This window comes from Aotus nancymaae, unplaced genomic scaffold (genome assembly GCF_030222135.1).
Source record: "Aotus nancymaae isolate 86718 unplaced genomic scaffold, 86718_ANA_hifiasm-v0.15.2.pri h1tg000036l, whole genome shotgun sequence".
NCBI lineage: Eukaryota > Metazoa > Chordata > Mammalia > Primates > Aotidae > Aotus > Aotus nancymaae.
Window position 1 is genome coordinate 90,554,953 of NW_026988450.1, and position 26,406 is coordinate 90,581,358.

General features: G+C 61.2%; 1 protein-coding gene across 2 annotated transcripts in view; it reads left to right on the forward strand.

Moving 5' to 3' along the window:
- The window catches only part of ADGRB1 (adhesion G protein-coupled receptor B1), a 104,985-nt gene that overhangs the window by 34,668 nt on the left and 43,911 nt on the right, over positions 1–26,406 (forward strand). For both annotated transcript variants that reach the window (XM_064384663.1, XM_064384662.1), the window contains 6 exons: positions 146–214; positions 826–934; positions 4,796–4,939; positions 5,459–5,534; positions 5,736–5,838; positions 7,162–7,205. In XM_064384663.1, coding sequence (XP_064240733.1) covers positions 146–214; positions 826–934; positions 4,796–4,939; positions 5,459–5,534; positions 5,736–5,838; positions 7,162–7,205 — 545 coding nt within the window. The remainder of the gene's footprint in view (positions 1–145; positions 215–825; positions 935–4,795; positions 4,940–5,458; positions 5,535–5,735; positions 5,839–7,161; positions 7,206–26,406) is intronic.

The following is a 26,406-nucleotide window of genomic DNA, read 5'->3' on the forward strand; positions in this document are numbered from 1 at the left end:
GCCCTGATCCTGGTCACACACTGAGACCTGATCCTGGTCACACTAAGCCCTGATCCTGGTCACACACTGAGCCCTGCCCCTGGTCACTGAGCCGTGATTGTGTGCCCTGTTCTCTGTCACAGGCCCTTCTTCCTCTTCTTTCCAGAACTTTGTCCAGATCCTTAGCAACCTGCTGGCGGAGGAGAACCGGGAAAAGTGGGAGGAGGCCCAGCTGGTAGGACCTGGGGCCCCCACGGTCAGCAGCCTCAGGAGGGGTGCAGGCAGCTGGTGGCTCCTGGTCTCCAGCCAGCCTGGGTGGGGCCCCGCTGGGTGCTCTGGGTTCACATCCCAGGATGGCCTCTTGCTGGTGTTGGCGGTGCTGAGGAAGTCAGCGTTCCCAGTCTGCTTCCTCGTTTGTCTAAGGACAGTCGTTCATTTCATGGGGCTCAGCGAGGAGGTTCTGGAAAAAACTGAGCACATGGGCATGCCGAGGCGGCTGGGACATGGAGCCTTCCTCATGGCGGGGAGCGGGCAGTGCTCACTGCCCCAGGCTGACCTCCAGCCAGCCGCCACTCCTGCCCCCGGACGGGACCCAGCATGGGGGCTGTGGGTATCCAGAGGCTCTTCCCCAGCCTGGGCCCCCCATGGGCAGGGCGCAGCAGCCCCTCTGGGCATCTGTGTTCTCATCCCAGCCCCGGTTCCTCAAAATGTTAGGAAATGGCCGATAAGAAAAGGAGGGACGGGGAAGAGAAGGAGGCAGGGGCTGAGGGGCGGCGCAGCTGGTCTCAGCTCACCGAGCTCTGGCTTGCGGCTTCCTCCCTGGGCTGCTCACCCCCTGCCCCCCAGGCGGGCCCCAACGCTAAGGAGCTGTTCCGGCTGGTGGAGGACTTTGTGGACGTCATTGGCTTCCGCATGAAGGACTTGAGAGATGCGTACCAGGTGACAGACAACCTGGGTAAGCCTGCCCACCTTCTGCCATCCCCCAGGCCTGGCTCTGCAGCCCTGGCCAGGCCTTCCGCCTCATCGTCCTCATCTGTAGAGAGGGAGTGACCAGATAGCCTCTGTGGGTGTGGGCCCTCCCAGCCGACTTCTCAGATGGGTTCTGTTTTCAGTCTCCTGAGGGTTGATGACGTGACCTGGGTGGGGACCGGACACAGCCCAGGAGCCACGGACCTGGGAGCTCCGTTCCCCAGCCAGTGCCTCACGTGCACCCACTGCGGGCCGGACTCACCCTGCCTGTCACCCCGGTGCCCTCCCTGTGGAGCGTTAGAGGTCGGGCTGTGCAGCCCACACCTTCCCTGCTTCTCAGCCTCAACAGTGCCCTGGCAGAGGGGCCTAGTCTCCACCCAGCTCCATGGTGTCAGTCGCGTCAGTTTCCTCATTTCTAGAATGAGATGGTAACAGTGCCCACCTCATGGAGAGGTAGAGACTGATGGGCCGAGTGAGCACTTGAACCTCGGGTAAAAGGTGGCTGTCATTACCAATATGCACAGGAATTCTATTTAATGACTGTCACCACAGTGCCCTCAAACACCTCTCAGAAGCCACATTTCCCAAACTTACCCTGCCTGGATCAGAGACTCCCTTGAAGTAGAGGACCCAGGAGTGGGTGCTGGCCCCAGCTGTGATCCACAGAGCACCAAGGAGGGAGAGTGTCACCTCCCCTGTGGGGATGCTTAACCTCTAGTGATATGACCAGGATCAGCTGAGCTGTGGCAGCACACACACCCTGGGGCCTTGTCCGGTGCGTACACTCATGCGCTTGTGGCAGCAGGCACAGAGCTGCCCTGGGCTGGATAAACATCCCCATGTTTCCTAAGCTGGGGGTCCTCAGTCCTGGCATGGCCTTCTGCTCTCAGAGCTCAGGATTCCAGAGGTCAGAGCTGGGTGCACCTCTGAGGCTGGTGGGGCCCGCCCTTCTCTTAAAGGTGGGAAAACTCAGGCCCAGGTGCTGTGGGAGGTCACAGTGAGTGGCGTCTGCATGGCTCCAGGCTGGCTAGCCTTGGGTCCTGGCCCAGCACCCCCGCTCTGGGGTGCTCCCCTTCCTTCCCTGACCTCATATTCTGGGTGAGATACAAGTGGCCCAGAGAGGGAGGGTGTCTGTGTGGCCGCATGGGGAGTGGGTGTAGGATGGGGCTCTCAGCCCTGCTGGCCCACGACATAATTGGTGGCCAGTTCCCACAGCGCTCGGCACGGCCTGGGGCCTCAGAGTGGCCCACACACGCTTCAAACCCTGAGCACCGCGGTGACCCTCCACGCTCCATAACCCTGTCTCATTGCATTTCCTGGTGCTGTCACTGAGGGGTAATCTATAAAGACGTGAGGTCTGGAGGCCAGGAAGTCCAAGATCACAGCTCCAGCTCCGAGTGCACGCCCTCCTGCATCTCAGCATGGTGGAGGCAGCGCATGAGACACAGCTCTGCCCATAAAGCCACAAAAGCCATCCTGGGGGCCCATGCTCATGACCTCCCAAAGGCCCCACCCCCAAGTACCATTAACAGATGAATTAGGGATTCAGTTTCCAGCACATGAACTTTCACAGGACACATTCCAGCCGTAGCACGCCCCAGACGCCCTGTGCATCCGTGCAGCCCACTCCCCTGCGCTCAGCCTCACTCACTCCCAGGACCCTGCTGCTCTGCCGACCCCACCCCTACACCCCTTCCTCACTGAGAGTCAGGAACTAGAAGCCAGCCAGAGTGCCTTCCCATTGCGCCTCCTTGTATGTACCAGATGAAATAAATAAACCCTCCCGACCGGCGAGCTGTAGGCCACAGTGACACCGAGGCTGCGTGTGGACAGACTACGAAGGCCTGAACTCCCATCCCTCCAGCCAGCCTAAAACCCAGAGAACTGCCGTGGCCAGGGCTGGTGACCCAGTGGCTTCACCAGCAGAAATACCCGTTTCAGTATTAATCTCATCAGAAGCCGCTTGGCACTCCTGAGGTGCCCCATCCCCAGGCCTAAAACAGACACGGTCCGAGGACGTTTAAACGAAGCAGCCCTCACTTCCCTGCGACCAGGCCTGTGCCGCGGGCAGCATTCAGACGTGGCTGGTGGAAACCATAGCTTCCTGCCTGTTGTGCTTGAGCAAGTCCCACTGCACCACGTCCAATACAGATCGACATTCCTGTGGTGACGTCACTGGGGGCTAACTAGCACTAGCCTTTTACGTTAAAGACTGAAATCAGGCGTGGTGGCTCCTGCCTGTAGTCCCAGCAATTTAGGAGGCCGAGGCAGGAGGATCACTTGAGCCCAGGAGTTTGAGACCAGCCTGGGCAGCACAGTGAGCCCCTGCCTCTGCAATTTTTTTTTTTTAATTAGCCAGCCATGGTGGTGTGCCTGTAGCCCCTGCTACTAGGGAAGCTGAGGCGGAAGGATTGCTTCAGCCCAGGAGGTCGAGGCTGCAGTGAGTCGTCACAGCACTGCACTCCAGCCTGTGTGATAGGCTGCCTCTTTAACAAGAAAAAAAAGACAGTTCTGATTTTTCCACAGTGAAATGCCTCAACTAGAAGCATCAACATGACTTATCGCGATTATTTCAGTAATTCTGCCACTTTTCATCCTGTTCCAATGAAAGACTTCGAAACTTGCCCCTTACCTGGGCACACCTGCCACAGCCCATGCTGGCGCTGGTGGCCAGCCCTCCACCGCCCCTCAGTGACCGTGTGTCCGGCCTCCCACCCCTTCACGTGCCCCAGCGTCTGTCTGCTGGAAGCTGTGGTAGCGGATGGGGGCAGACAGACGCTCGAGCATGGATGGGTGGCCGGCCCATTTCCTTTGTCCTCACTCCTGGTTCTCTGCTGGTCCCTCCTGCGTCCCCCTCACCGAGTGCCTACCCAGTCCATATGCCCTCTGCCCTCCATTGGGGCTGCCGGTGACATCCACAGCACAAAACCCTGTGCTCGGCCCTCCATGTCCCCACTGCATTGGACGCTACTGATGCTCCTGCCGCTGCCTGTCCCTGCCCCATCTTGGGCTGCCTTCTTGAGGCGCCACTGGGCCCTGCGAGGGCTGAGGCCATGGCCCCAGGGCCACGTTCCCACCAGAGTGGTGGGTCCCTGCCAACAGTGGCTTCCACCCCAGTGGCACTTCCTCAAACTGTCTGTCCAGTTGCCCCCAAACCTGCTGCCTCATCCCCACAACCCTCCACCCTGAGCTCAGAGCCCTTCCGCACCCCCAACGCCTTCCTTCCCAGAGTGGGAGGGAACACTGGGTCTCCTCTTCCACGGCAGCCTGTGCTGCCCTTTGCTGTCTGAGCCCTGAGGCAGGGCCGCACCCGCCTGCCTTCTACAGAGGGAGGGGAGGTGGGATCAGCTCACAGAACCGGAGGGCAGCTGGGCTCCCCTGTCCTGGGAGGGAGTGGGGGGTGCAGAGGCAGTGCCTGGTCTCTGCGGATTCCTCCATGGACATAGGACAGACCCCAGACTCTGCCTTGATCACCTTGTGGGCCATGAAGTGTGAGAGGGGCAGGCCCCCTGCCCATCCCCGAGGCTCCAGCTCAGCAGGACCAGGCCCAGCCCAGCCCCTGCCTGGTGCTCCTTGCTGTCCCTGCTCCTGGACCTCACCGGGGTCTGGGGACAAGGCTCACCCCAGGAGTGTGGAGCCTGCACAGGGCCCGGGGTGCAAGGAATTGGGGTCTGTACCCTGGGGGCTGGGGCAGATGGCCCCCACATGCCTCCCTCTGAGCCATGGGCACCCTGTGGCATCACCCTGCACTGCCAGCCTGCACCCCACTCCTGCAGCTGAGGCCCCGCCGCATCGGTGACTTTCCCTCCTCTCTCTCTCTTTCGCCCCTTTGCCCCTCTACCCGCAGTCCTCAGCATCCATAAGCTCCCAGCCAGCGGAGCCACTGACATCAGCTTCCCCATGAAGGGCTGGCGGGCCACAGGCGACTGGGCCAAGGTGCCAGAGGACAGGGTCACTGTGTCCAAGAGTGTCTTCTCCACGGGGCTGGCAGGTGAGGGGCCGTGGAAGCGGGGTAGGGGCCTTCATGGGAGATGTGGGTCCCAGAGTCAGATGGTCGCCACCCTTCTGGAGTCTAGCTGCTGCCTCAGAGTCAGGCGGTTCTCCAGGGGGGTCTCTTTTCCAGGAAGCCCTCCTTGCCCTCTTTGAGGCCAGGGCCTTCAGATCAACCCTGAGGCCCAGGCAGAGGCGTCAACATGACCTACCTCGATTCAGGGAGGGACAGGGAGTCACAGGTCCAGGACCCTGTTCCCGGGAAGAGAGCCATGTCCTGCCTACCCACAAGCCCCAGGGAACGGCTTGGTCTCCCTCTTCCCACCTGGGATTCAAGCTGTCCCCCCAGCTCCCTGGCTGCAGCGCTGTGTTCTTGGGTGGGGTGGGCCTCACCATCCCCCTGGACATGACCTCGAGGATGGATGGCAGAGGCCAGCGACGGCGGAGCCAGGCCAGGCTGCCAAGTCTCGCCCTGGCTGTGGGGACAGCAGGCCGGGGGTGACAGTGCACTTTCTTCCAGAGGCCGATGAAGCGTCCGTGTTTGTGGTAGGCACCGTGCTGTACCGGAACCTGGGCAGCTTCCTGGCCCTGCAGAGGTGGGCAGCGCAGGGCAGGTGGGGTAGGCAAGACCACCCAGGAGGCGAAGGGGGAGGTCAGGGGCCTGGGGGAGTGTGGATGACGGGCTGGGTGGGGAGGGTGGCGAGGCATGCAGGGACCCTCCGGGGCACCTAGGGAAGGGCCAGGAGGAGCCTGGGCTGGGAGGCCTCCCCCGACGCCTGCTGCTCCGGCTTTTGCAGGAACACCACCGTCCTGAACTCCAAAGTGATCTCCGTGACTGTGAAGCCCCCGCCTCGCTCCCTGCGCACACCCTTGGAGATCGAGTTTGCCCACATGTACAATGTGAGTGCCGTCCGCGTGCGCTCTGGTGCCTGTAGAAATGCGTGTGCACAGGTCCTGTCCCAGCACTCAGCCACTGAGCCTCGGGGCCTCCTCAGAACAGCTCTAACCTGCGAGAACTGCTTTTACCCCTGAATTATAGGTGGGAAACAGGCTCAGAGGTGCGTGAGTTGCCCAGGGTCACATAGCAGGTTGACCTGGTGCTAAAACTCCATCCGTGCCTGAGTCCCCACCTGAGCTACAGCCGCTCCACCCTCCAGCCCCACTGGTCTGGTTGTTCCCCTTCTGAGAAACGGAGCCTGTCCCATGCCGCCTGGCCCCCTAACACCTGGCCACCGAGAAGCTGGGGGTGCAAGTATGCCCGCTGCCGGCACCGCCAGGGTGGATGCCAGACCTCGCCTGCAGGGGCCCGGGATTTCAGCAGGAGAGCATCCTCCCTAAACTCCCCAGCAGGGAGCCCAGGCCTTCAGGTCACGGCTGCTGTGTGGCCCCAGCCAGGTCCCAGATCTGCTCCTTGGAGCTCTCCAGACCTCTTCTTTGGGCCTCAGGGGAGGAGGGGCCGAGATGCCCTTTGGAGGGGCTGAGAGCCAGGGCCCCTAGGGCATGTGTTGCCTGGGTTACCACACCAGGACCAGGCAGTGCCAGGTCTTCAGGCCAGGGCTGTAGGAAGCCATGGGGGAACCCAGCCCCATCCTTTCCAGCTGTGTGGCCTTGGGAGAGTTGTTCAACCTCTCTGGGCCATGGTTCCCTCCCTTATCAAGTGGGAACAGTAGGGCTGGGTGAGGACTGTGTCTCACAGCTGCTCGGAGCAGGCCGCCGCTGAGAACCACTCTCAGGAGCACTGGCCCCCCCCGCTGCTGTCACAGACCCATCTTGGCAGTGCCGGCGCCTGGCATGCCTGGCAAGGCTGTGTCCCAGGAACGCTAGCAGAATGCCAGAGCAGCGCAGGCTGCTTACAGAGGCCACTGGTGCCCGGCTGACCCCTGCTCACTAGGCCCTGGGGAAAGGGTCTTCCCGTCATCCTGCTTCATACCAGGAGACAGACTTCAGCCACTCTGCCCAGCCCGGCCACTGGACCTGGGCTCTGGGAGGGGCCAGGAGCTGCCCAAGGCCACATAGGTGATGGGGGCTTGAGCCAAGCCCAGGTGACCTTAGGCCACTGCCATCTCCACTCTTGACTCAGTTTCCCCTTGCAAAATGCAGTCTGTTAAGGGACGCTCACAGGCAGCACACCTGGCAGCATACCTGTGTCTGGGTCCACGGTGACCCGAGGGTCGGGGCTGGTTTGGGCGGTCAGGGCCCTGACTCCTCTCCCGCCTCTCCCAGGGCACCACCAACCAGACCTGCATCCTGTGGGATGAGACGGATGTGTAAGTTCACTTGGGGGTCTGGGGTGGGGCTTGTGGGAGGCTGACCCAGTGGGGGAGGGGTGCAAGTTTTAGGTTGCGGCTGCCAAGCCCCTAGCTGTCTGTGTATCCGCATGGGACTCCCTGTCACCACCTGTCACTCACTGTCTGGCTCTGGAGCGCACCAGGCCACCTCCCACCCCCTCCCAGGGATGTCCACAGTTCAAGGAGGAGCGGGCATGGAGGTCCAACCCCAGGCCCGGTGACGGGCAGGCATCCTGGCCTGACCCCACCCCAGCCCCATGCCCACCGCAGGGGGAAATCCTGGTATTTGGGTCTGCAGGTGGGTGCCAAGCGCTGAGGGGCTGCAGGAACCGCCATGGCAGACCAGGGCGGCCTGGGGTGGAGCTGGAACTTCAGGCTCATGGGATGGGGGCGTGGCCTGAGGTCTTCAGGCTCATGGAGTGGGGGCGTGGCCTGGGGTCTTCAGGCTCATGGGGTGGGGGCGTGACCTGGGGTTTTCAGGCTCATGGGATGGGGGCGTGGCCCTGGGGTCTTCAGGCTCATGGGATGGGGGCGTGGCCCTGGGGTCTTCAGGCTCATGGGATGGGGGTGTGGCCCTGGGGTCTTCAGGCTCATGGGATGGGGGTGTGGCCCTGGGGTCTTCAGGCTCATGGGATGGGGGCGTGGCCCTGGGGTCTTCAGGCTCATGGGATGGGGGCGTGGCCTGGGGTTTTCAGGCTCATGGGGTGAGGGTGTGGCCTGGGTTTTCAGGCTCATGGGATGGGGGCGTGGTCCTGGGGTCTTCAGGCTCATGGGATGGGGGCGTGGCCCTGGGGTCTTCAGGCTCATGGGATGGGGGCGTGGCCCTGGGGTCTTCAGGCTCATGGGATGGGGGCGTGGCCCTGGGGTCTTCAGGCTCATGGGGTGGGGGTGTGGCCCTGGGGTTTTCAGGCTCATGGGGTGGGGGCGTGGCCTGGGGTTTTCAGGCTCATGGGATGGGGGCGTGGCCTGGGGTCTTCAGGCTCATGGGATGGGGGTGTGGCCCTGGGGTTTTCAGGCTCATGGGATGGGGTGCGTGACCCTGGGGTCTTCAGCGGCCACGTGTTCTGTGCCAGTTCCCAGCCAAGCACTTGTCAGGTGCCGGCTGACCAAGGAGTTGCGGGCAGATGAAGCAAGTTCCATGCCTCACGTAAGGTTCTACATGGAGCAGTCGGGCCATGAGGTGCCATCTCAGAGCCCTGGCGGATGTGTCAGAGTGGAGCTATCCTCCCAAACCGCGAGGCAGAGGCAGCGATGAGAATCCCACCCAGTCAGAGGAAGAGTCTATGTAAAGGCTTGGAAGTGCTGGCGCCCAGGGCTGAGCTAGGCCAGAACGTGGGAGATGGATGGAGCAATGGCAGCCAGGTCCCGACATGCGACTCCAACCTGAAGGACTGCAGTGCGTTGGGGAGGGTGTGGTCAGGGAGCTGGGTGTGTGGGACCTGTGTGGGATCCACCCCCATCTCCTTCAAGGGTGCTCCTCTGGCTCCCTCAGCCCCAGTCCCTCTGGCTGCTCTGACATCACCAGCCCCAGGCCTCCCTGCACCACCTTCCTGGCTGAGTGTGTGTGGTCAGCGTGGCCACCAGGGTGCCAGTGGCATGGGCCACGGTCCCTTGTGTGGTGGGTAGTGCAGTGACAAGTGTGTGTTCTGGGAGCAAGGGAAGGCTCTGCCAGGGAATGGCATTGGAGAACAAGGCTGTCTGGCAGGGAGAGGGAGGCAGACGGCTCAGGGGGAGGCAGCTGGAGCAAGGGCAGGGAGGCTGAGGGCACGAGGAGTAGGGAGCTGTCCAGAAGCAGCGGGCAGAGGCAGACAGGGGTGCAGGGGAGACCGAGGCAGGGGGAGGACAGTTAGTGGGGGCTGGGTGTCATGACTCTCCACCTACCCATGACCCTCCCCCCACCACCCATCCTCCCACTCCTCCCCATACCTGTTCTTTATACCCACTGCCCACCACCCTCACCCACCACCTATCACCGTCGACCCACCACCCATCACCCATCCACACACTCCACTCACCACCCATCACCCACACTCATCCTCCCACTCCTCTGTTTGCCTGTTCTTTATCCGCCACTGCCCACTGCCCACCCCTTCCTCCAGCGGTCACTGCCCTCTGACAGGCACCATTCTGGCAGGTCCCAGCCCTCAGCCTCCTCTCCCCAGTGAGGAGGGACGGGGAACAGGGACAGATGGAGCAATGTTGTGACGGCGGGCCATGCATGGGCTGGGAAGGGAGATCGGCCGGGGCTGGAGGCAGGCGAAGAGGGGCTTTCGCACGCCTCCCAAGGGAAGGGAGCTTCTGGCAGGGGCCTGGCCAGCTGGGCTCTGCACGTGAATGTCTAGAGATGAGCGTCGCAGGGGAAGGAGCAGCAGTGCACAGGCCTCAAGGTGGGATGGCAGGGTCACGCCGGGCCTCCCGCCTTCTCTGCGCCCCACATGGGGGACTCTGCTGTTTTTCCTGCCTGGGTCTGGGGTTGGCAGCTGGGCTGGAGAGAGCTGAGTGGCCTGCAGCCCTGGGAACCCAGCTCTCTAGCTCTTGTAAGGGTGGAAAAAGAAAATGCAAGAAAAAAGCCCCCCTTGGCTTTGCATTTTCAGGGGTTGGAATTGCAGGGGCTGCAGGTGGTTCCATCTCACCCCGCAAAGCACCAGCCCTACCACCAGCACGGGCCCCTCCCACAGTGCAGAAACCCTCCCTTTGAGCTGCAGCTCTGTCGCGGGTCGTGGGGAGGGGCAGCGCCCTGGTCCACTCAGCCAGCCACTGCTGGTGGGCTTCGGGGGCCTTCCCTCTCTACCAACATAAATGCCAGCGTCCTCTTGTGGACGGCTCCACCCACACTTAGTCCCCAGGCTGTCTGAAGCCTGCATAGTCAGTTGCTTTTCTGTTTTTTTATTGTGCTTTAAGTTCTGGGATGCATGTGCAGATCTTGCAGGATTGTTGCATAGGTACACACATGCCATGTGGTTTGCTGTCTCCATCCCCCCATCACCTACATCAGGCATTTCTCCCAATGTTATCCCTCCCCAACCTCCCCACCATCCGCTGTGCCTCCCCTAGCCCTCCACCTGCCTACAGACCCCAGTGTGTGATGCTCCCCTCCCTGTGCCCATGTGCTCTCATTGTTCAGCGCCAGCCTATGAGTGAGAACATGCGGTGAGGAAAGCATCTCCTTTGTCCTTCAGGGCAGCAGGCTGTGAGGGGACTGACCAGGGAGCCGGGACATGGACACTGCCCTGGGGACCCAGGCTGTGGCTAAAGAGGACATGCTGTGTGGCTTTGGGCAGACCTTGCCCTGGGAGCCTTGGCTCCCTGACCCTGTGGCCAGCGTCCGCCTGCTTTTAGGCAGGGGCGGCAGGATGGTGGTCAAGTCCTCAGGGTGCTTGTCTGCATGGTCTCCGTCGGCCCTAAAAGTCACAGGTGTGGGGAATGCCCAGGACCCGCCAGTCACGCCAGGCGCTCCACTCACCCCGTCGCCGGCTGCATGTGCTGAGTGCTAAAGTCTTGGTGCTTGGGGCCAGGGCTTTGGGACAGGATGGGAGGTGGCGCCAGTGTGGCCCAAGCAGTGCCTGGCAGCATCGTGCCGAGTTGCCTCTTGGGTCCTTGACCCTACCCAGACCCTGCCCCAGGACCTGCGGCCTGTGCGGAGCTGAGGCCCTGAGACGCCTGCAGTCCCCGCCGAAAGCACAGCGCAGTGATCGAGGCCGTCCGCTCTGGAACTGGGCAGCGTGGAGCCCTAGTGGGTGGTCCATGGCTGGCAGGGAGGGATTGGAGCTGACCTCGGTCCCCTTCCTCCTGCCCCTCACTTCCCCTCCACTCTGAGTTGGATGGCACCTCCCTTGACTCCTTGCCCTGTGAACTGTTTCAGAGGAGCCGAGTTTTCCAACTGACTTGAAGTGGAGACCATGGGCGGGGGCCCGGATCTCTTCCCACCAGGGCACCAGGGGACCGGCTCCAGGCTGGTATGGACCTGTGTCCGTGTGTACTTGGATAAGAAAGAGTCCTATGCATCTGGGGAGGGGTTCTGTGTGTGGGGAGTGCAGTGGTTTGTAGGGGGAGGGGAGTGACAGCTATCAGTCACCATCAGCTGAAAAGCAGTGAACTCTTAGAGCCATAGCGATTATTCGTAACTGAACTGTGATTCTAGTCACATAGAGAGCCCAGATCTCAAACTCAAACCTAGTTTTTACTCTGGTCACACACTGAGTTCTAATCCTACTCACTCACTGAGCCCTGATCCTGGTCACAGGCTGAGCCCTGATCCTAGTCACATACTAAGCCCTGATCCTGGTCACAGCGTGAGCCTTGGTCCAGTTCATATATTGAACCCAGATCCTAGTCACACATAGTCCTGACTATAGTCATACACTGAGCCCTGATCCTGGTCACAGGCTGAGTCCTGCTCTGTTGTCTTAGCTGGAATGACTTGGTGTGTGTCACATGCTTGTAGGGCCGCCTCCTCTTCCAGCCACATACAGCAATTGGCCATGTGACCCGCTCAACCTAGAAAGATATACAGGCTTCCACTGCAGCACAGATCACCTGCCTGCCTGGCCCCGGTTGTGTGCACACACTTGCACCCATAGCTCAACACCCACACCCATGACGTCTGCTCCTGCTCTGTAAACCCTGAGCCCTAGGAGCACCTGGTGTCCCTGCACCCCAGCAACCAGATCTGTAACCAAACCCCACCCTCCCAGGCCCAGACACCCTGGCTCGTCCCATCCTGGACAGTGGCCTGGCAGCATGGCTCAAGGGCTCCTGCTCCCTGACACCCCCGCACCAGCCTGGCTTGTGGCGGTGAGGGCCTGGGGCCTGGAGATCCTAGGGAGGAAAATGGGGAACAGGGTGGGGGGCTTGCAGAGTTTTCAAATGTTCCAAGCCTTAGACACTGCCCCTACCGTAGTCTACCCCCATATATTCCTCCCCTACATGTGTTTCTGCTGGAGTGGGGGGGGGGGGACAGTGGCAGCTATGTCAAAGCCATGTCTGTACCCCTAGAATCGAGTGCTGACCCAGTGCTGATCAACAGTGGCTCATGAGCAAAGCAGTGATTACGTGGCTGGATGCAGAAATGGATGTGCGAGGGGGCTCTTGATAGGCAGTGTGGACAAGCGGGGGTGTGGGTAATCTGTGGGAGCCGGCTGTTTCCCAGAGACATGCACCAGGAGTGCAGCTGTGGGTTGCTGGGTGATGGGAGGCAGCGGAAGAACAGTCGTATGGCTAGGCGAGTGATCAGTGTCGGATGGTGAGTGAGAGGGTGGGTGGCTGGACTGTGGATGACAGCATGCGTGGAAGGCCAGAGACAGGGGTGGAAGGATGGGTAACTGAGAGAAGAAAAAAGATGGGAGGTGGCTGGAGGGATCGAGAATCCGTTTCCCAGAGCTGCCCTAACAAACTGCCAAGATCAGCACAAACCGGGTAGTTTAAAACAACAGAAGTCTATTCTCTCCCAGGTCTGGAAGCCAGTGTTTTGAAATCCAAGTGTTAGTAGGGCCATGCTCCTTCTGAAGACTCTGGAAAGATGTCTTCCGTGCCTCTCCAGCTTCTGGTGGCTGCAGGCAGTCCTTGGTGTCCTTTGGCTTGTGGTGACGTCACTCCAGTCTCTGCTGCCGCCTTTTCCTGGCCTTCTACTTTGTGTATCTCTGTCCTTTCCTCTTCTTATAAGGACACCAATCATGGATCTGCAGCCCACCCTAAACCCAGTGTGGTATCAGTCAAGATCTCTAACTCAGTTACATCTTCAAAAACCATATTTCCAAATACAATCACATTCATAGGTTCTGGGGTATAGGACTTGGATATATATTGGGGAGAAGTGGGTGATGGATGAATGGATGAGTAGATGGGTGGGCGGATGAATGCATGAGTGGGTGGGTGGATGGATGGATGGATAGGTGGATGGGATGGATAGGTGGGTGGGTGGATGGATGGATAGGTGGGTAGGTGGATGGGTGGGTGAGTGGATGGATGGATGGATGGGCGGATGGGATGGATGGATGGGCGGGTGAGTGGATGGATGGATAGGTGGGTGGGTGGGTTGCTGGCTGGATGTGTAGATGGATGGATAAGTGAATATGTGAATGGGCAGATGGGTGGGTGGGTGGGTGTGTGAATGATTGGATGTGTGGATGTGGATGGGTGGGTGGGCGGCTGGTTGGATGTATAGATGGTAGATGGATGGATGGGTGAATAGGTGGGTGGGTGCATGGATGGGTGACTGGATGTGTGGATGGAGGTATGGATAGATGGGTGGCTGTCTGGATGTGTAAATTGTAGATGAATAGATGGGTGAATAGGTGAATGTATGGATGGGTGGGTGGATGTGTGACTGTGTGGATGGAGGTATGGATGGATGGATGGGTGGGTGGCTGGATACATGAGTGGATGAGTGAATGATGGGTGGAGAAAGGCTGGGCTGGTGGGTGACAGGAAGTTGATGGAGGCTGGTAGCACATATTGGGAGTTAGGTTCTGTGGTCCTGAAAGGACAGCTCCCTGGGTGTTTCACACATGAGAAGTTACAAATATCTTGCAGTCTTTTAAAACTCCTTTAAAACAAGTAAATAACCTAGAGTTTCACCGAGCATGAACGTCAGAGTTAGCAGGATGCTGAGAGGTGATACGCACCATCTTCACTTGAAAAGTGGTTCAGTGGAGTCCCGGAGCGGGAACATTAGTATCAGGCCAAGCCCTTACCACATTCCCCTGGCATTTTTGGAGGTTCTGCCAGAAGTCAGCCCATCCTCACAGCTCTAGGAAGGGCAGAGTTCCATGTGCTCCCAGTTCCGTATTGACCAGAAAGGTCCTGAGAAGTCCTGCAGGAGGCTCCTGTTCAACTGGGTTGGGAATGTCCCTACTTTGCGGGCTCCTAGAACCCTTATTCTGCCGGACATGGTCCCCTCCTGGCAGGCGTGTGGGGAAGGAGGACGGACATGTGAGAGGGACATTTGCTGGGCTCCTTTCCTGAAGCTTAGCCCAGGCCAGGCACCATGAGAGCTGCCTCACTCCGTGGCACACAGGCTTTCTTGGCTTGCACGTTGTTATTCACTGATTTTCCCACTGAGGAGACTGAGGCCCAGGGTGCTCACTGGCAGGCCCAGGCCACCTCGTGGGTTGTTCCCATCTGGCCTGGGTGGACCTCCAGCCCCACCTCCTGTGGGGCCCCTGCCAGGCTTGGCTGTCCTGGCTGGGGACCCAGACCCTGGGTCCTCCCTGGGGCCCCTGCCCAAGTGAGCATCCTGGTCCCTTTAAGAGCCTCTCCCTCGCCCACCCCTTTCCTGGTTTCCTTGGAGAGGGCAGTGAGGGGGCAGGCCGGGGGGGGGGGGGGAAGCGGAAGGAAGACTTGGCAGGGTCCCCGGGTCGCTCTCAGCAGCCGATTCCCAGCTCAGTCTCTCCCACGCCGCCGGCCGGTTCCCGATGGGGGCAGAGGAGGCTGGGGGAGGGGTGCAGGGGGAGGGGACGCGCCCAACACAGAGGCCTCTTTGGTGGCCTGGGAAGAGCCTCAGTATCTGCACCATGATGGAGAAGGGAGGAGGGAGGATGTGCCTCCCCCGACTTGGGTGGGGGCCTGGGGATGGGGGAGGGGTGGACTGCCACTCTCAGAGGTGAGCCCACCCTGCTTAGCTTCTACCCCTGCAGCAGCCCTGGGCCCTGCACCAGTCCTTTCCCGAGTGCCCCTTTTCTAAATGTCCTCTTGCTTGGTCCTTGGGTGGAGGCAGCAGGGACTGGTGGAGGCCTGCATGGGCCTGTTCTTTCTGGGCTCAGGGTCCTCGCCAGTGCAGGGGCTCGTGGCAGTTTTCAGAGCTGGAGGGAATGGACCTGGTCTTGAGATCACAGCTGTGGGCAAACCCCCATGGCCTGAACTTGGAGTGGGCCAGCCTCCTCCCAGTCCAGGACAGACCCTTGGGCCCACCCAAGGTCTCCGCAGCTGGGGGTGGACCCAGATCTTCTGCCTGGCCCAGGGGCCTCTCAACTGAGCTTCCCCGGGCGCTCTTACTCCCACAGGGTCTGCTCTGGAACTCTGGGAGTCCCATCTGTTCCTGCCCGGTGCCCTCTTTACCTGCTCCAGGCCCCTCCACCCACTGCCTTGTGACCCCACCCTGTCTCTTTCTTCCTGGCAGCGGCCCCCATCTGCAGTGAGTCCCGGGATCTGTGTTTGTGTTCTGTCTGCCGAGGGCAGGCCTGGGTCTCTGCCATGGCTCTGGGCCCACAGCAGCCCTCAGGAGGTGTTTGTTCGGGGAGTCCGAGTGTGCGCCATCTTAATGGGTCACTCCCTGTCCGCCTTCATTGGCTCACGTGCTCATTCCTTGAACACATCTGACCCCGGCAGCAAGGGCTCACTGTCAAGGTGCCGCATACCCAACTGGACCTCTGCCAGGGATGCCTAGCCCTGGGAAGTCCACTGCTCCCGACTCCATGAGATGTGGGAAGGGGGCCCTCTGAAGAGGGAGGTTTGGAGCTGGGCTACCCAGGACATGGCTGTGAGTTGCCCTGGGTGCCTGCTTCGGCCCCTGTGTCCTGAGGGCTGGGGATCTGCAGGTCTTACAGTGGGAGTTGGCAGCCAGGGCGGCCCCTCCCTCAAGCACAGAATTCTTGGATCTGGCCACACTGGTTGTACTCACCCAGGCCTCAGCTTCCTGAACTGTGCAATGGGACAGGAGATGCAGGGCCGCTACAGTGAGAGTCTCTGCCCTCCTCCTGGTCCAGGGAGCTTCCTAGGGAACTGGAGGCCACCAGCCACCAGCGAGGACCCAGGGTAGCTGCACCGCCCCTGCCTGCGCCTTTCCTGCCTACACTGCCCCTCCTGCCTCCGTTCTTTTTCTTCTAGAGAAAGTCTGCCGGATGCATGGCCTGTGGCAGCCCCCATGAGGCATGGCTGGGATGGGTTTCTGCAGTGGAGGAGGGGACCGGTGGGCATAACAGAACCTCCAGTCTGCCTGCCAGGCCCCTGGTGCCACTGTCTCCTCGGGGGCCATCTCCTTCTCCCTCTCTTGGAGCTTGGATGTGGCTCCCGGGCCTGCCCCAGCCACAGGCCGCCAGACCTTTGCTCAGCCCATTCCTGCTGGGCAGTGCCATCCGTCTCCCACCCACCCCGGCTGTGCCAAGTGGGCTGGTAGTGCCCACTCCAGGCAGGCCAGCACGCACACAGGGTAGATTGGCAGTTGGGAGGGGCAGGGCTGCAGCGCTGGCATGCTCCTCACTGGCGGGGTGGCCGTGGGGAGGTTCACCTCGTCCAGTCTTGGCCTCTGTGTCTGTGAGGTGGGCCCACTGTGAGTTAAGGAATGGGAGCGGGGCTGTGCAGCAGGTGGGCACAGTCCTACCCCAGAAGTCCAGGATGGCTTCCCAGAGGACTGCAAGCAGGCACTGAACAGAGTGCCATCCTTGGGGGCTGGAGACTTGGGGTGCAGCCACCCTGTGTGCTGGGATCTGGGGCCAACTCTGGGAGTGGGCTTCCTAGAGGAAGAGAACTTGCGTTGGCTTTTAAGAGGGAGCTGGAGCCAGGTCCCAAGAGCCTCAGAGGCCCAGAGGCAGCCTCAGTGTCGGCGAAAGTGGAGTTGGGAGCGGCTGGGGTAGATGGGGCTGCTCGGGGCTCCGGGGCCCCTTGCCAAGCAGCAGACAGGGTGAGCTCTCTGGCCCTGGAGGTGACAGAGGTGGAATTGTGGGGGTGGCGGGGGTGTGCAAGGAGAGGGCTGCCACCTCCTGGGTGCCTGCTTGGTGCCAGGCCTTCTGCCAGGAGCTTGGACAAGCCAGATGGGCCCAGACCTTGACCAGAAGCTGGCACTCAGAATGGGGTCGCAGCAGGCTTATGGGTTCAGGCCCACGTGGAGCGACCCCTCAATGCCCACCCGGCTCCTTGGCACCCAGATGGCTCCCAGCAGCCATCTCGGTAGGCCCTAGGTCTGATGCCCTGCCTGTGGGGCTGGGTTCTGTGCCTCTCACTGTGCTGCCAGGTCTGAGCCTCCTCAGCACTGACAGGCCTGCCACCAAGGCCCCCAGGGCTTCTCATGTTCCTCACGATGCAAGATGCCAGTCTCATGGCCTCTGCCTGGCGCTGCTCGGATTTGGGACAGGCAGGCTGGACATTTGTATTCCGCCCCCCTGTGCCACTCCTCCACCGTGGGAGCCCCTCTCAGCCATGCCTCATGGGGGTGAGGGCAGGTAGAGGAACGGTTGCAGGGGTCCGGGCCATGGGGATGGGCCTGGGAGGCTGTGAGCCTCCTCCCCTCAGCGCCTGTGTCCCTCCGTCCCTCACCCAGGAGCACAGTGGCTCATTTAGGGCAGCAGAAAAGGCTTCATCAAAGCCCCCCTTCCCAGGCCACTCAGTGTTACCCTGAGGTCAGGAAGGGAGGTGGCGACTTGACTGTTCCCATGGATGTGGGAAGGCAGGACAGGAGCAGACAAAAGGAAGAGCTTCCCTGTTAGCGGGGATGGCACAGTGGCCGTCAGTGTCCATTCTCTTGGCCTTGGTGCAGAGGTACCCGGAAGCAGGGATGGTGGAACGACCTGGAGGTCACCAGAGGTGACTGTAGCTTTGGGAGCTGGGTCAGCAGGGAGATTCCTGGAGGGCAGGGCTGTCGGGTGTGACAGGCAGTGGCGATGGTGTGGCTGCCTGAGTTCAGACTTCACCTGTTGCCAGCAATGGTGGTGGCGGCCATCTCTCCCGCTAGCCTGATTTGCTCGCGCTGTGCCTTGGACGTGGTGAGCACAGGATAAGCGCTTGCTGTCGAATGCTGGTGACTGTTGTTACCAGTCCCAGGGACAGTCACGGGGCTGGTTCTGATGAGGCGAATGGCAGTGTGGGTGATGAGAGCATGGTGATGTGCTCACAGTGGAGGTGATGCTGGTGACCGTGGGTGACCAGTGCTAACTGTGATGACTGCAAAGGGACAGTAATGGCGACGGTTGTGGAGACAGTGATGGTAATGACTGTGCTATTAATGTGGTGGTGGTGGTAGTGATGCAGCCATCACTGGTTTTGATGATGACTGGTGGTGGTGATGGTTGTGTGGTTTTGATGACGGGATGGTGGTGGTAGTGATGATGGGGTGGTGATGGTGATGATGGGGTGGTGGGGTGGTGATGACGGGGTGGTGATGGTGATGATGGGGTGGTGATGGTGATGATGGGGTGGTGATGGTGATGACGGGGTGGTGATGGTGATGACGGGGTGGTGATGGTGATGATGGGGTGGTGATGGTGATGATGGGGTGGTGATGGTGATGATGGGGTGGTGATGGTGATGATGGGGTGGTGATGGTGATGATGGGGTGGTGATGGTGATGATGGGGTGGTGATGGTGATGACGGGGTGGTGATGGTGATGACAGGGTGGTGGTGATGATGGGGTGGTGGGGTGGTGATGACGGGGTGGTGGTGGTGATGACGGGGTGGTGGTGATGATGGGGTGGTAATGGTGATGATGGGGTGGTGATGATGATGATGGTGGTGATGGTGATGATGGGGTGGGGGTGGTGGTGATAGTGAGATGGTGATGCTGGGGCTGGTGGTGGTGAGGATGGCATTGTTGGTAGCATATGGTGTTGGTGCTGATGGTGGGGATGCTAGTGGTGGTGGTTGTGATGTGGTGGCACAAAGAGTGGTATTTATGGTGCTGGTGTCATCGATGGTGAAGGCGTGGCAGCAATGGTTGTGTCACTGATGACGATGGAGCGGGTGTTGCTGCTGTTGGCGGTAGTGACGGTGTTGCTGATGGCGGGATGCCGGTGATCGTGTCTGGAGGTAATGACTATGGTGTGATGATGGCTGATGGTATTGTTGGTACTGGTGGTGGGCCAGTGGTAATGATGGTGTTGATAGCACAATGGGGTGATGGTGGGGATAGCGACCATGGTGGTTCTGGTTGTATCGTAGATGGTGGTGATAGTGACTGGCCTCTGGTAGCTCTGAGGGTGGAGGCTGTGGTGACAAGTGGTGGTGGTGGTGGTGGTAGGCCCAGCTCTTAGGTGAATTTGCAGCCCAAGGCCCCCAAGGGAAGCGAGACCCACCCGTGACACAGTTAAGGAACCAGAGCCCAACAGCCATGCAGACAGCCGCCCCGGTGGGCGGGGAAATGGACAGGAGAGGCAAGGCGTCGCTTCTGAGGTCATGGCGGTCTGGGAGGAGACGAGGCTGGGCCGGCTGTAGTCAGGGGAAGGTCTGGGATCTGCTAGAACCAGGCAGTGCTCGTGGGGGTGCCCAGTGCCCAGCACAGGGCCTGGCACAGGCCAGACCAGGGAGGCACTTGCTGAGAGAGTGAGGGACTGTGCTGGCCTTTGACCTGCTCACTGGGCGCCAATGGCGGGAGCGTAAGAGGGTGTGGGTTCTGGGCAGCAGCCCCCACTGGCAAGGGTGGGTGACAGGCCAGGCAGAGCAGGGCTGCAGGTACAGCAGGGGTGGGTCTGCACAAGGGGAGAGGGCTCAGGGCAGGCTTCTGAGTGCCAGCCTCGTACTGGGGAGGGGCAGCAGGCTGAGCAGCCCCGCAGGACCCCAGCCCTCCTGGGCCAGGTCACTTCTCTGCCAGGTTGGGCAGCTTGCACCCTGCCCTCTTCAGGAGCCCCATTCTACCTGGCAGACAGCCTGGGGACTCTCTGCCTCTGCCCAGGTGGGTAAATAGTTCAGGAGAAGAGCTGCTGGATCCTGGGGAGGGCTGGCCCGTGGCCAGGAGCCCTGCCTCAGTGTGGCGGCGCCCGGTAGGAGCCAGGAGACTGGCATCTTGCATCATAAGGAACACGAGAAGCCCTGGAGGCCCTGGTTACAGACCTGTTGGTGCTGAGGGAGGCTCAGACTGAGCATCTCCGGGAGAAGCCCAGGAGCCAGCCCCATAGGCAGGGCGCCAGGCCTGAGCAGGCTCCAGCATCATCTGGCAGCTGGGTTCAGCGAGACCCAGGTCAAGCAGGTGTTCAAACACCAGGGTCGGTGGGTCACAGTGACCAGAGTCCCCTCAGGATCCCAGGCATTGCCCCAGGCCCTGAGCTGGGAGGGGCCAGAGCTGACCCAGGCCTGCCCTGGAGATACTTACAAACCAGCAGCCAGACAGGGCCCAGGCACAGAGCGGGCGTCAAGGAGGCTTCTTGGGGGAGGCAGTGGCTCAGGGAACCCTGGAGGGAGGCACTGAGTCACAGAGGACTCAGGACCTGTGGCCAGGGGACCAACCAGAACTGGGGCCTGGAGGCAGCAGAGGGCATGTGCTTGCTGGATTTCCCACCAGGCTGGCCTATGCCACCAGGCAAGGGAGGCGGCTGCAGCAGCCAGGGGCACAGGCGGTGGCCGTGGAATGTGGGCACTGTGGGGCTCTCCATTTTCAGATAAAGGTCGCGGGGAGCTCTGGCTGCTCGGCAAGGCAGAACACAGGGAGGGGAGCCCAGAACAGCAGAGGAGAAGGGTCTGGCTGAGGGTCAGGAGCAATGCCCAGGAGCTCGTGGAAGGGCAGGGGGGAAGTCTGGTTATCCAGGTAGACTTCCTGGGGGAGGACACAATGCCAGTCTTCGTCTATGGCCAAGAAGTCAGTAGGCAGAGGCGGGAGGCAGGCACTCCTGATGGACGAAGCGTGACTGAGAGGCTTGTACCCAGGTGTGGCAGAGCTGCATGTTGGTTTAAGTGGCGCTGGGGAGGCCAGCCGGTTCAGGGTCTTGAGGGCCAGGCCTGGAAGCCGAAGCCCCTGCCTGCAGAGACGGCATTTCCACTCCCTGCCCCGAGCCTGAGCTCCCCCACTGCAGTGTGCTGTGCCCACTCCTGGCTTCTTTCTGTTATGTGGGAGGACGCCCTGTGAGTCATTCACACTAGAGTGTGAATTAGCCCATCAAATCCGAGGGGACCCCGACGGTGCACAGTCCCATAATAGCACCTGCTTCGTGGGCCGGCCGGAGGCATCGTGAATGCAGTGAAGGCTCTGGCTTGGTGGGTGGGTGGGTGGGTGGGATCTTGTGCGCCCTCCCCATCACTGTCCCCTGGTGTCCCATGAGCCTGTAGGCCCTGTCCAGGCACCGTGCCTCTGCCGTCCCATGGACAGGTGCGGGGTGAGGATCTGGGCGCGCCTCACAGGAGAGGCAGCTGAGCTCCGAGGGTGGGAATCGGCCTGGCTGCTGGATCCCCCGCCGGGCTGGACTGGACAAGCATCGTCCGGGCACTTGCTGGGAGGGGGACAGGGCAGGGGCCCCAAGAGCAGAAGAGCCACGGTGGGCTCTCCCAAGGCCTCCCACCTGCCCCCGGCCCAGCAGAGGCGTCTGTGGGGGCTTTCCGAGCAGGGCTGGGCCCAGGCCCTTCCCCGCTAGCCAGCTAGGGACCTTCTCTGAGCTACCCTCCCCTGGGACATGGGGACAAGGTTGTGGCCCTGCACTCGTGCTGAGGGCGACATGAGGTGGGGATCCACCCTGGGCTGGGGACTGCCGGGGCGCTGCAGCCATCACTGGTTTGGAGGGGGCTGCTGGGAGCCGGGGTTCCTGACAGGACTGTGGCAAAGGGGTGAGTTGGGAGGTTGGGTCAGGGAGGTTGGGGCCAGTCCCTGCGCGCCCTGGGAGCACTGTGGCCTTTGCTGTGAGTGAAGAGGGAACTGCTGCAGGGTGCTAAGCTGGGCCATGTGGCCTGACATATTTCAAGTGACTGATGCCCTGGGAGGCCAGTGGAGCAGGGCAAGGGGCGGTGGCCACAGTAGCCAGGGGCACGAGTGGTGGCCATGGAGGGTGGGCACTGTGGGGCTGGTGTGACTTGTTGGTGGGCAGCTAGCGGGAGGAGGTGGGGAAGGTGAAGAGGGGACCCAAGGTTCCAGGTGAGCAATGGTGGGCTGGCCGTGCCCTCCCCATTCATTGATGCACGGGTGTCCTGGCTGTGCGCCCTGCCCTGGTGTGCAGCCGTGGGCGCCTGCAGGACTGTCATGCACCAGAATGTGCCCCCGGGGCCACATGTGCAAACAGGGTGCTGACTGAGCACCTGGCCACCCCGAGGTGGAGTAAACAGAACAGGAACTTGGCCCTTGGGTTTCTGGACATGGAGGTCCTTGGCGACCTGGGCAGGAGCCGAGTGGGAAGAGTCCCGATGATGGTGGTCACTCGTGGTCTGCAGAGGGATGGGCAGTGGCTGGACTTGTCGTGGGCCCTGTCTAGCGGGGAGGCACAGCCCTGCCCTGGGATTCCCATCTGAAGGTCCCAGGTCCCTCTAGGTCCCCACTCCTTTTGGGCAGGAAGGGGACCTGCTCTAGCCAGGCCCCTGCTTGGCTGGTCCTGGGTGGTGTCACTGCCCCAGCTCCTGCTCTCACCCTGGACCCATGGGGGTGGGGAGCAGGTGTGACTGACCCAGATTCCTCAGGCCTGGGCACAGGAGGGGACCTCGCTCTGTGACCCAGATATTCCAAGTTTCTATAGCTTAAGACGAGAGGTGGCAAAAGGTACCCCACGTGCAGGGAAGTTGCTGTGTGCCAGGGAAGGGGAAGACTTGCCTGTCTGCAGAGATGGGAACAGTGCCCCCTGCAGCAGGAAGGATTTCAGTCAGACATCTTGGGGAACTTCCCGATGTTGTAAGTCAGGATCTGGTACAAGAGAATGCTTCCTAGAGATTTTGTTGAAAGAGGGAGGTCTGAGGCTTTGCTACCTTTCGCAAGGCGACATGTATCTAAGCTGCCCACGAAGGTCTCAGGTCAGGGCCCACCCCATCTGTCCTGCTAAAGGCCAGTCCTCGGCTGAGGTCTAGCACAGCAGGAGAGGCTCGGGTCACTCCAAGGAAACGTGCATTGACTGAGTTTATTTCCCAGCTTGCGATGGGTCTCAGGTTGTCCCTTGCAGACCTGCAGTTCTGTCAGGGTAGGCCATGGGTGGGAGGGGCATGCAGCCAGGCAGATAAAACCAGGTTCTAGGCCTGCTGCTGTCTTGCTGTGAGGCTTTGGACAATCGCTGCCTCTCTGAGCCTTGGTTTCTTTATCTACAAAGCTGACCTAAGGGTTCCTGCAGAAATCAAATGATAAACTGGCAGAAAGCTCTTAGCACAGCGTAGAAGCCATTACCGTGGAAGTGCAGGAAGGGAGAGGAGAGAGTCCCTGTCCCTGGGCTGCACGTTGGGAGGCTGTTCCCCAACGCACATTGCCAAGGCCGCTGGAGACAGGAGGACGTTGGAGGAGGTAGAGAGGCTGAGGCCCCGGCATCTGCATTGCAGGCCTGCAGGTCCCAGTGAGCCCCACCCCAGGATCCAGGCCCTTAAGGAATGGCCAGGAGCTGCCTCCTTCCAGAGCTGCCAGCCTGACCAGTCGGGTCTCTGGACCACAGCCAGGTGCCTCCTTGGGCTCTCCATGGCCTAAGGCAGTAGGGACAGGCCCTGGCCTGACTCTCAGAGAGTGGGTGGGCAGCAGCCCCTCTCTCTTCCTGCCCCCAGAGGCTGATAAGCAAATCAGCACCCATGGTGGGAGCCCTGGGGCCCGGGCACCGGCTTCCAGGCTAGCCTTCTCCCAGGCAGTGGCCGGCAGCTGTAGGCCTGGTGTCCTGCAGACCGGCCAGTGCAGCTGGGAACCTGCCAGGCTGCTGGCCCTAGCCAGCCAAGCTCCCTGAACCCTCCAAGTCCTCCCAGCAACCCTCAGGCAGGTGGGCAGCTGGGTTCCTGGCCCCTTTGCTCAGAACAGGGCTGAGGTAGTGCTGTGCCTGGACCATGAGAAGCAGAGCTGGGACTGGAACCCAGTGCCAGCTGCGCAGAGAGAAGCCATCTGCAGAACTCTTCGGGGTGGCCGTCTTGGTGTCTGGTCAGAGGCTGGCAGGCGTAGACCACAGCTGCACACCCACCCCGGGCACGCGGATGGGCCCTCTCGGTGGGAGATGTGAGGCTCAGGGAGGCAGCGATTATCCAAGGTCACACAGCAAGACAGCAGTAGGCCTGAACTGCAGTTTTTACGTGCCTGGCTGCTTGCTCCTCTCCCACCCAGGGCCTACATCTGAACCTTTACTTCAACTGCAGGTCTGCAAGGGACCGTCAGGGATAACCTGAGACCTATCCTAAGCCAGGAAATAAGCTCAGTTAATGCAGGTTTCCTGGGAGTTACCTGAGCCTCCCTTGCTGCACGGCCGCCAGCTAGGGCTTAGTGGCTCTGTGTCCGGGGTGGGTCTCAGGCTTCTGTCCCACCTGTTCCTCTGCAGTGTGGGGACAGTGGCTTCTGCCCTGGAGAGTGTGGGGGATGGAGGCGGGTGGTGAGTGGGGTGTGCCTGGTGCACCTGAGTAAGGCCTTGGAAAACCCTCTGGCCAGCATATAGGATCTAGGGTGTCACTTGGAGCTCCAGGACTTTCCAGGGACCCCACACCCCCTTTCCTGTTCCCTCTATAGCCCCAGAGCCTGCCTGGGCCCTGGATTCCATCTGTGGTTACCAGGATCTACACTTGGCTCAGGGAGAGGCTGAAGGGGTCCCTACCCAAGGTCTGCGACTTCTGGGCCATCGCAGGGCAGCTTGGGTCCCCGGCGGTCATCCCAGTGGCTGGGTACGTGTGGTGGGTGGCTGCGCTTTGGAGCCTGTGAGGTTCACACGGGCAGAGGCAGCAGGCTCAGGCAGAGGCGTCCTCTGGAGCCTGATGGTGCAAGTCCCTTCCAGGGCTCCCACATGCCTCTGCAGCCTCCTTTTTCTGAGGGTCCCAGAGATAGGTGAGCCTCGGGCTTCTAAACCCTGGCTCCCCGACGCCGGCTCCCCGGCCTCCTCCCAGCTTTGCCTTGTCTGTGATCTCTGCCGCAGTTTCCTTCTCTGTAAAACAAGAGCAGGTCCTCCCCTAGGAGGCAGAGAAGACCCAAGAGATAATAGTAGACGCTAAGGGCATGCTCAGGGGTCTCCCCGGCCGCTCACAGCGTGTCCCTTCTCCACTGGGCCCGAATTTCAGGATATGCTGCTGCTGAAGGAGCCTGAGCAACATCCCCAGTTCAGTAGAGACTGCTCTGGGCTCTCAGACGTGGGTACTGGTGACCCACCCATGCGTGCTCCGAGCCCGGCGTTGTGCAGCTTAGCGCTGTCGGGAGTGGACTGAGTGCTTCCCTCTGGGCGCCCCACCCCCATTTTAAAGATGAAGAGACTGAAGCAAGAGGTGGTGTAGGTAGCTTTCCAAGGTCACAGAGCTAGGGCACAGCCGAGGCACAGTTCAAAGCCAGATGTCTGATCAGAGGCTGCTCGCCCAGGCTTTTTGAGCAGGGTCAGGGCTGCGTGTGGGCGGATCTCCAGGCTCCTCTGGGGACCGCAGGCTGGAGAGAGCTCCTCGCCAAAGGGCAAGGGGGCAGGTCCCTTCTGGCTCCCAGCCTCAGCCCGGTGGGTACAGTGGGGGCGGAGTGGAAGAGGTGAGCTGAAAACTGCAAGGCGCCTGGCCGCCCTGATCCCTGGGTGGGAATAGGGTAAAACAGCAGCTTGAAGGCTCTAGGGTAGACCATAGGCAGACCCTCCACTTGGGCTTTTCTCCCGAAGTCCGGGGTTAGGGGCTGGATCCCAGCTACTTAGGGAGGGGTGAGGGCTTTTCAGCTGACAGTAGGAGGGAGACCAGCAGCTGGGGCTCCGCAGCTGCAGAGCTGCACAGCAAGCTCTTGGGGCTCATCTCTTCAGGAGGCCTGGAGCCCCTCCTCCACCAGGCAGGCCCAGGACCCTGGGTGGGGCTGGGGACTCAGCCCTGAGAGGACCCCCTGGGCACTTTCCGCCAGCCAAGCCCCAGCAGGCAGGAAGGCAGGCCTGGCTCCAGGGCCAGGTCTGTGAAGGAGGGAGACGGTGGCTTCCGGACAGGAGGGCTGCCTTGAAAGGTGGGGGAATTCGGCTCCAAAGCAGCAGGAGGAGGAGGAAGAGGAGGAGGAGGTGGAGGAGGAAGAACAGGAGGAGGCTGGGGTGGAGAGGAGGAGGAGGGGTTTGCAGAGCAGGTCAGTCCCGGTGCACAGAGTTACAAGTCCTGTGCTTAAATGCGTGCTTAGATGGAAACCGGGGCAGACAGCGGGCGGCTGGGTCAGACCGCAGAGGGAAGTTTCCAGCGGCAGGCCTCCCCGCGGGGAAGGCTGTGTCTGTCCCAGGAGATGAGCCGCAGGCAGCCGGGGTGACGAGGCCCGGGGGAGGTGGGGGTGGGGGATGGAGCGGGCCCAAGGTCACCAGCTCTCAGCCGGCGCCCTGGGCCGCGGGGCGGACAGCTCCGGAGCGGCCCCTCGCCGCGCTCCGAGCCCGCCCCGCGCCCCCCGGCCACACCCGGCTCGCACCAGCCCTCCCC